At 38.0% G+C, this 10,605-nt stretch overlaps 1 protein-coding gene across 1 annotated transcript; it reads left to right on the top strand.

The window, feature by feature from the left end:
- Positions 1-6,172: 6,172 nt before the first annotated feature.
- LOC140158443 (adenosine receptor A2b-like) lies at positions 6,173-7,693 on the top strand. The gene has a single exon (XM_072181535.1). The coding sequence runs from the start codon at positions 6,173-6,175 to the stop codon at positions 7,385-7,387; it is 1,215 nt and encodes a 404-aa protein (XP_072037636.1). The 3' UTR covers positions 7,388-7,693.
- Positions 7,694-10,605: the final 2,912 nt, after the last annotated feature.

The following is a 10,605-nucleotide window of genomic DNA, read 5'->3' as shown; positions in this document are numbered from 1 at the left end:
CATCTGTGCGTGGACCTCTCCACAAAAAAACTAAATGTGTATGGCGCTTGCAGGCTGTGGACCACGGAATAAGCTTTTCATAATCAACACACACTCAGCATAGCGCTCTTTTAAGAGCCACACAGTCCTCGTAAAAGATGGGGAGCTGATCGCTTCATACAGCTTGTTGAGTCCACGTCCATCCTTTCGCAAATTGATATCATGTACTACCATGCCTGCTTCGCGTCCACACCGTGACTTCAGTGAATCGGGCAGTGAATGCACCATACACATTTCGTTTTGTCGTGGAGAGGCCCACACACAGATGAACGCAGGTGCTTGGTTGCCAATGGTCCCTCTGTCCCCTGGTGGTTGACTTGGACACTGAGCAATATCACTTTCTTTGATTTTGCGCGCACTGTCAGGTCTTTTCAAGCTTGTCTGAAGATATAACATGTCTGATAAGCATGCAATGACTTCTAGTCCCACATTTCCATGAAGTAGTGTTGTAAACATAACCAAAGTTGTTAAGTCCTGACTAGTTTTTGGTTTTTGTTTGTTTTAACTCCGTACAATTGTATATACCGAATATCCTCCGCTCTGAGAACCATAAGGTTGTGATGCCTCGTTGTATAAGATATAAATACACACACAGTGCGCAAGGGCACTCAGCGACAAAACGAAATGTGTATGGCGCATTCAGGGTGTGGACACGAAGCACCCAACTAAAGCGCGGGGTATAAGCTGTTCAGAATCACCACACACTACTCAGCATGGCGCTCCTTTAAGCGCCACACAGTCCTCATAGAAGATGGGGAGCTAATGGATCGTCTTACACAGCCTCTCGAGTCAGCACTGTCGGATCCTTTTGCAAATGATATCATGTACAAACAAGCCTGTTGCTTGAAGCACGTCAATCACACACAATTAGAGTTAGATGGTGTAATGCATCTTCAGAATGTGTGTCTCGCAGAGCCAAGAAATTTGTTCTTTGTAGACATGTGGATGGATTCGATCCTTCACCAAGCTCGAGATCCGTTCACGAGGCCCTCTTATTCCCTCTGTTACTCCTGTTACATTGCCTGTCATAGTATCGATCTTGACGTCGTCAGTGTAGACGATAACAATGGCTGGCTTGCTGTCTGCAATCTCCTGCGGGCATGTTGCTGCTGCTTCAAAGATCATTAGAGTCCAGTGATCTTGAAGTCAGCATAGTTGATGCAGACACGACTCTTGTGTAGAGTTCCACCAGATCTTTACTCCTCGTCATACAAGGGACATTGATGCCCAGGTTGATAACAGTGGTGGTGATCTATTCTTAGGCTGTTTTAGCCAAGTCGACAGCTTTACTCACAATTCACAGAGCTCTTCGTCTTCTTCAAGATGATCGATATGAGGTGGCCAGGCGACAGTAGATCTGTCTTTGATCTTCTGAGACAGCCGCCGTGACAGGTTTGTCTGGAGGAGCTGATACCAAGTGATGAAATGGCAGCCTCAGTGTTATCACCTCTTCCCCCAATATCATAGACCCACTCACTCTTGTTCTTCTCTTGTCTCTTGATACTCATTAATAAGCATTGAGTAGGTCCTTGAGATTGGACGATTTTACAGCACCCACTGCATAGCCATAGTCATGCGTTTGTAGTCTGCTATAAAGAGGGGCTGCAGTGAATGGATCCTGTGCTCAGTGAAGATGATCGAATCCACGTGTCGAAAGAACAAATTCTTTACCTCTGCGAAACGATTCCTCAGCTCCCCATCTTTTACAAGGACTGTGTGGCTCTTAAAGGAGGACCATACTGAGTGTGTTTTGATTATGAACAGCTTATCCCGTGATCTATTCGGGTGCTTCAGATCCACACCCTGCATGCACCATACACATTTAGTTTTTTCGTGGAGAGGTCCACGCATAGATGAACGCGGGCGTTTGGGTGCCAATGGTCCCTGTCTCATCATCACTTTCAGAACTTGGTGGTTTACTTGAACACTGAGCCTTTATAAGCTTGTCTGAAGATGATATTGAGATATAATGTAACATGTGATGCATGTAATGACTTCTATCTAGACCCATATTACCTTGAAGATATGTTGTAAAAATCACCATAGGCCCTATTTGTCAAGTTCTGAGAAGTTTTTCGTTTTTGTTTGTAAACTCTCCCATTTACCATGTTTACCTTGGACGATAGTATCAGACGACTTAGGCCCTACACGGCTTGCCACATTTCAGTAGACATTGTTAGGGGATGATTTTGCTGTAGGTAACAAGCAAGCAGTGTTAATGTTGTAGGTGATCTATGCACAAGTCTCATAGAATATGTTTCTTTATAAATGTTAATAAATATATTTGATGCTGCATTCATTCATTATTGATAGGGTGCAGAGCAAAACACACGTAGACCGGAAACCAATATCGACTAAACTCGTTCAAATAATGTGAATATATATGTATGTGAGGGTGTGCCAGAATGGGGTATTCATTAGAGGCTATTATGAAGACTCTACGACTACTCAGAGCTCTAATTAGAGTATATTATGAAGGCTATACGACGAATTTGAAATTTTTACCTTTCTCAGCTGAAAATCGGCGGCCATCTTGGATTTGAAGGTCAAAAACAGGTCAAATCATTATTACTTGTAGTTTGTAGTGTCCATCAGTCAACTCGGCATGTTGAGAGCTTGAATTAGAGCCTATTATGAAGGCTCTACGACAAATGTGAAAATTTGACCTTTCTGAGCTGAAAATCGGCGGCCATCTTGGATTTGAAGGTCAAAAATAGGTCAAATCATTATCACTGGTAGTTTGTAGAGACAATTACTCAACTTGACATGATGAGAACTTTAATTAGAGCCTATTATGAAGGCTATATGACAAATGTGACAATTTAACCTCTCTGAGCTGTAAATCGGGGGCCATCTTGGATTTGAAGGTCAAAAGTTGGTCATATCATAAAATCGACATCAGATATGAATTCCTCGACCCAAAAAACCTCAGAAAACATATACTGAACAGCATTGTAGGCTAAACCATTGAAAAAATAATTTTTTGGATTTCGAGCTCTCACGGATTCCGCCCACACTTTCGCGAGGGGCACCCCCGCTAAATTTGTTTATTAACCTTCATAGAAGACAAATCCACTGAGAAACGAACCTTCGCTCTCCACGGTCACGGAATTGCTCTAGATCACCCAACTAATTACCCTAACCAGTAGCCCACGTTCTTCCCGACGATATGTGGAGAGACGGTAGATTTTCCCAATTTACATAAAAATTCAGCATAGTACCCCAAGTTAGTTCCAGAAAATAAACGCTTAGATTTCCATAAAAATGAAACTTCATTTCACTAAATTCAAAAAATATTTTGGCATAAATAAGATCAAAATAAAATACTCTGCCTTTTAAACCAGATCAATTGTACCGCGACTGGATATCACGAATCGTGATATATGATGTACAGTTAGTATTCATATTCAGGCATGAGATTTTTCAGCTGATCAGCTGAATTCAGCTTTTTTGACTATTCAAATTTACGCATTTTTATTTATTTTCAGCCCAATTTTGGGCCTTTTATGCCAATTTCACGCTGTTTTTCAGCTTTTTTTGTTCTACTTCAGCTTTTTTCAAGCAAAGCCACTCTCATGCCTGATATTCTTTTATACATATGATACTTCAGTTTTTACATAAAACATTTCATTAAAAACCCTCCCACTTGGCACTTGGCTATTTCAAAAAGGTAATCAGGCTTCCTTAGCCTCTGCGAAAAATTAGAATTAAATAAATTTTACTCTAAAAACAATTTAATTTTGGCGTATACTGCTGTGTTTTGTACCCATTTATAGCAATTATGTTTTATATACGTTGTACAGAATCGCATGTGTGATACGAATTAATAAAACGCGTCAAAGGCAATGTACAAAGTACTGTTGCCTTAAATTTCTATACGTGTCACTAATTTATACACGTCATCAAATAATAATTTATTATATTATATTTACGGTAACATCGCGGTGTTTGTAGGGCTTTTGTAAATTAAAAGGATAGCGTGATATGACCTTGTACTAGTAGTCGCTTATGGTGCATGAGATTCCGGGTTCCTGCTGGTGTATTGGTTTGGATAAAAAGTCTTAATTTAATTGGCAACCTCTGTAGATAATACATTCGGCTTCCGGTCTCCCCACGATTCATTTAGAGTTGGGTTAATGAACCATGAAATTATTCCGTCCTTCTGAGCGGACGTTAAGCATGCAGGGCCTCTATACAAGGGACCGACGCGTCGTCCCTTGTATAGAGGCCCTGCATGCTTTTATCGATTGGCCAAACAAAGGATTTGAACCGGTGTCCTTCACCGTAGGCCTAATCATGGCGCAGTGCAGTCCATTTAATCAAATGTTGTCATCAACCTGTTTGATCGTAGTGTTATGTGTGAGACGAACTGTCGCGGTAGATTGCAATCATTTATTGAATGCATTTGAGAAGTCCGCCATATTTACAGGATGATACGCCATATGCACAACCTCTATGGCACAGTCAGTTTTGAAAAGAGTAGGGTGAAAGCCCGGGGTAAAAAGCCCTGTCCAAATCCGTTCTGATTGCTTCCAACAGGCCGCCTGGAAAGCAATGCTTCCGCACTGACTAATGGCTACCCTCAATGAAGACATCATAAATATTTTGAAAATAATACAACAAAATAAAAACATTCTTATTGCTATAACAATATTTTCACTTTAAATACCAATTCATTGACAATATCATTACCATTACCAAAGAACAAAAAGCAAAGGGTTTTAAATAGCTTGATGAAAATGGATGATTATCTTATATGTATCAAGGCAATTATGTCGGGTTTGCGTGATTTACAAATAGTAGCTATAATGTGCCGCTAATGGAAGCGGTGGATGTCACCACTGTCACGGGGTGGTTTAATTCTTTCAATCAAGTTTATATTTAGCTCCTATTTCAATACAATTACTAAAATGTCAATGCAAACGCAGTGTACAAATAATAAAGTACGTTATTTGGAATTATTGAGAATCTATTATTGTTCTTGATTATAATCGTTCAATACTAATACATGTACTTCAATTTGCGAATCCCTATCGAGAAAGGTCAGTCAACATGGTTAGTATTATTCAGTGCCTGGTCAATCGTAAGACAAATCGTCACATCATTATTTGAGTTCTTTTCATATATAAATACTTTCTGAAATTATTGAGAATAAAAAAGCTAAAGTAGATGAAATCGTAAGAGCTGAAATGTTGCTACAACATGCATACACATGCAGAATTCTGTCCTTGGCATTTTAGGTATTATATGACAGGACAAAATCAACACACAAGCAAACCCTGAGACAAAAATAGATATATCATAATTTGTTTCAGCAACAAAATAACAATTTTGCGCGCACCGAATAAATGATAAATAAACAAGCTACATGTACTTTATGCAATTAATGACGCCCGCGTCAGAACTGTGACGTCATTTTTAACAAGAAGTCATTATACAATTAACAATGTTATTGAATTAGTGCCAAACCACTGGATATACTTTTTCAACCTTTTAATATCTGAAGTTACGAAAATAAACGGCGGTATTTTCTGACCCTTTCAATTTATTGTTTAATCATTGTCAAATATACATTATACAATTCAAGGACAGGGGACGTTATGTGTAATAATTTCTACTTACCATGCTTAGTACAGTCAGAGCAGGCAGGAGGAAAGCGCCACTTCGAGCTACTTCGGCAATAAGGTATAGGCGGGAAATCTATACATAAGAAAACTCAATTACTTTTAACAGCCCTGTGCTGTAATTTTGCCTGGGAATAAAAATCGATCGCATTCTTGCACTGATTTGTTGAAAATGCATATATGCAGGAGCGTTATGCTAAGATAATAGTAGCAAAGAAGAGACTGGACGCTTCATTTTTTTTACTTGAATTCAAAGCAATTACTTCTGCTATTATTACAAGCATGGTAAGTAGTCTCATTGTGAACATACCTACCAGAATGGAGATACATTTTAAATGAATTTGATTGACTAGCCTGAATATACTCCGTGTTTACTCAGTTCAATTTCATTTGAATGACAAGTTGCGCATCGTGTTGAATGGCAATATTGAATTACCTTCATCTAATAAAGTGGCCAGCTGCTTCAATCGTGTCACATGGAATGTATCTTCCTTTGTAAACTGTCAACAATGGAATATATGTGCACAAATAATATTAATAACAATACAACATCGTTGGAATATGTACCTCAAGTCTTTCCATGGATGCAAGGCGTCTTCGTAGCGGTAGACATCGTCATTTTTCTTGTTGCAACTACGGGAAATATTCTTGTGATTGCTTCCGTTTGTGCATATCGCAAATTGCGCACACCTACTAACATATTTGTAACATCGCTATCAGTTGCGGATCTTTTTGTAAGTTGCATAAGTATTCCTACAGATATAGCACTTGCTCTTGGCTTCAAATATGAGCCTTCACCATGGGTGTGTCTAGCAGGGAGTTCTCTCATTATGGCCATGTCAGCAGTGTCTGTACTGCACCTTCTTGTCATCGCTTATGATCGCTATCTGGCGATAATACACCCATTTGAATATAAGGTAAAAATGACAAAATGGCGGATAAGCGGATTGATAATATTTGCTTGGTCCCTTGCAGCTATATTTGGAATTGCACCATTTTGTGGATTAAACAACATGGATTGTTATAACGCCGGTTATTGCGACATGCTATGGATACAGACTACAGGTCTTAGAGTTACAGCTATCTGTTTAGCTACGGTCATACTAATTCTAATGTCTTACATGTATTTTGCCATTTATAAATTTGCGATAGAAGCTCATAAACAGATTGAAGCAGCTGAATCTATTCAAGCAAGAATTCAAACTGGATTCCCTGGAATATCAACAAATGCTTCTAAAAGAGCATGGGAGCATCAGCCGAATGGAGAACCATCAGGGCAATTGCAGCCAGTCACAGTAACTCCACAACAGAGGATTATGAAAAGGGATATAAGAACTGCTCAAACTGTAGCTCTGATCATGGGTTGCTTTGTAATAACATGGACGCCAGCATCTGTGCTCACCATTTTGGATGTATTTGTGCCAATTACTGCGAAAGTAGCGTATAAAGCATACCCATATCAGTTGATCTTTTTTCATATGGCTTTTAGCAACAGTGCAATGAACCCCATAGTATATGCGTTTCGAAATAAAGATTTTAAGTATATGTTTCTGACAATATCAAACAAGGTGTTTCGTTGTCAATGTTGGAACAACAAAGTTGCCGCCGCTGCAGAGGGAAGTATGGAGGTTGCGTCCATTATTATTCCAAGTATTGTTGTGTCACGTGATGAGACTCCTAATAATTTAGATCTTGAGGAACTGGCAACAGTTGATGATACTTGATCGTTGATTATGGAAACTCGTTTGCGAATGTGAAGTTCTAAGACAAAGTCCTTACTGCTGATTGTCCGGTATTACCTGTACGAAAACTCGGCTTTCGGGAAGCTTATCCTGCCTTATGGAAGGTTTATAATCGTCATAATCGTGATAAATTGTGAGCTGTAAAATGTGCAGAGGCTTGGTTGGTTTGTGGCATAACATATTATAAATCACCTGCTACAATTGGGTACTTTGTCTTGTCGAGAAACTTGCAGCAGTTGAAACTGCTTGATTGTTGTTTGAACGCCCAATTAGATATTGAAAGTAACATATGATATCAAATATTAATAAAGCACGAGATAACATGGATAATAATAGCTTTGTTTGTTGAATAACTTCTTGAAAACGAGTATTTTTCTCTGCATTGACTGTTAAAAGTATACAGTTGAGGTATGAGGTATTTGGTCAAAATGCACTCCCACAACTGTAAAAACATTGGCGTGTGGCCAAAGGGCTCATTGGCTATTTTTGTGAGTCATGTAAAAATGCAGTTGCGCAAAGTCAATTAAAATAACATGAAAATCACAGTTTTGCCAGTTTCGTTGCTGTAATTGACAGAGCGCCTTACATACTTGTTTGCTATGGTGTAATTACATGAAGCACCAAGTAGAATGGCCCTAAGATCTGCTGATCTTACCCCTCTGGCCGGGACCTCTGGATGTCTTCTTGTGGCCTATCTGATATCAAAGGTTGATTAACTCCAGAGACACATAATTACATAAGTTGACATCCCCAGGCAGGACAGACCTCTCATATTAAAGTCATGGTGTGAATGCCATGTTCAGGAAAACTGATATCTTTATACAGAGGAGTGATGGCCATATCCTGGTAGCACAATACATGTATTATAAGACTGTCAATTAAAGTGGTTAAACATGTGATTTTCATGTTGCTTTAACTTTGATTGACTTTGCGCAACTACATATTACACGCCAGTGATTTTACAGAGGACAAGATGTTGATTCAGCTATCAACTACAGCATTTTGATCAGATATACCTAATTGTGGTATTTTTTGTAAACTGTATACTTTATTTTAATATACCGTGTAGAGCGCGTTACAAAAAACACAGTTTCTCAATGCGCTTTCCAAATAGATAAAATTTGAAAGTTTTAAGATTTATGAACATGTGTACCAAGCGTAATAAGTGGTGATATGTAAAGTGTGCAGGGACTTGTTGGTTTGCGGCATATTTTTAAACCAGCTACCATTGGTTGCTTTTCCTTATTTAGAAACTAGCAGCAGTTGAAATTGCTTGATTGTTGTAGGAACGGCCAATGGAATTGTTTCAATATGATATCAAATATTAATAAAGCACGAGATAAAATGCATAATAATAGCATTGTTCCACCATGGTGGGATAATTCTGAATTGACACTTAATTTGGGTGTACTTTGTCTTGGGTCCAATCTCTATCATGGAAAGTTTGCTATATCTTTCTAAATATATGATTGTTTGTTCTAGATTTTGGTTTTAGTGTTTCATATTTGAAATGTTTAATTGCAGCATTTCGAAACCACAAACCAAAACTGGGTGCTATGATGTACAAGATTGGGCTACGAGTATGCATTTTACCAAGTTAGCAATAGGTAATTGCTTCATTTTGCATATGCATGACTTTCTTTATGATACTCAAAATCGGATTTTATTATACATGTTATAAGGAAGTTGTTTACGTGCATTAGGCTCCTTCTCTGCCGGTTTCTGTCGTGTATGTTTGCGAGTGAGCCACAAGCGGACTGGGTTGCCAGGGACTACAGGACAAAATACCTGTTTCTGACTATAACTATTAGCAAGGTCTAGATTTGGCACCTTACTGACAATGGTTAATTGGAAATCTGAAAATAAACACTTATTTTGTAAACAGATGATACTCTGTGATTATTTATGGATGGAAACTTAGGAAATTGCTGTTAATGGAATAATTGATATATTAAACATACATTTTGTTTTGTCAACTATAAAAATCCATTCACAAATAAGGTTTTTAGGAACCATTTGACATTAAATATTTTGAACAAATGCTCTATGAAAAATGATATAAATGCACCCCTGCTGATCCAGGCTACTGATAAGCTGTCAACAAGTGACCACTAATTCAACAATTATAATGAGCAATTATCTGACCAGACAGGAACCAAGCTGGGTATAAGGTGTTAGGGCAGTTAGTAGTAACAATTATAATCAACACATTCAGAAAATAAAGATTGAATTGAGCCAGGGAACCACTGGGACTGAGTAATCAGTCTTTTTGATTATAATTGTTAAAAGGTCATCTGAGCCCAAGGTGGAATAAGTATATATTGTTGGATTGTCAGAATGTTCAAAGTCATGTCATAAAACGTAATCACAAAGTCGTCTGAATATAGATTGTTGGATTGATGCGAAACTCGGTGGATGTGATTTCCATTGATCCCTTTGCTTGTACAAGTATAAATTAAGTATAAATTAAATGTAGACCTATTTAACACACATTTTTCAATTTAGCTTATAGTATGTCATTGGTGGTATTCGTGGTAACAATATTTCCAACCCGGTTTGTTGTGCATGTGCTACACACACAAAATTACTAGCATTCCAAGTACTTGTCAATGTAAAATTATGAAACATGAATTTCATCCATGGTGTTGTCTTTTTAAAGATATTTCTTGTTTTAGAATAACTTGTTTGAATCTAAAGACCAATGACAAATTCGTCATGTGTCCTAAATAAAATACAAGCCATTGAATTCCTAACATATTTAGTATTTAAATATTTTAAAAATGATTTAAGTGTTTAGAAAAGTGATGAAAACCTAATAACTGGGGTTATTTTTTTTTACAGTACTTAGTATTCAGTTGTGGCTGAGACCCCCGGTAAGCGGGCAAACAGTCTTATTGAAGAATAATATTTGTCCTGATTGATAATGAATTTGAAATTGTTGTTTTTATCGAACAATAATAATTTTCGAACCACAAATGTCATTGGCAGTCACGTTGAATGGAAAATGAAAACATTAGAAAATACATTTACGAAACAAACGATTCAATTAATAACCTTGATCGAAGTATACTACATAATGGCTGCCGACATCCAGCCTTGTCTTTATTTTCTGTGAATCATGATTGCCATCCTTCCTTGATGCACACCAAGTGAGTGTAATTCTCGCAATCCTTGACATGGACCCAGAAAACCGGACAGAC

This window comes from Amphiura filiformis, chromosome 8, assembly GCF_039555335.1.
Source record: "Amphiura filiformis chromosome 8, Afil_fr2py, whole genome shotgun sequence".
Lineage (NCBI taxonomy): Eukaryota > Metazoa > Echinodermata > Ophiuroidea > Amphilepidida > Amphiuridae > Amphiura > Amphiura filiformis.
The sequence above is the reverse complement of the archived record's forward strand: the minus strand, read 5'-3'. Positions and strand labels throughout refer to the sequence as shown.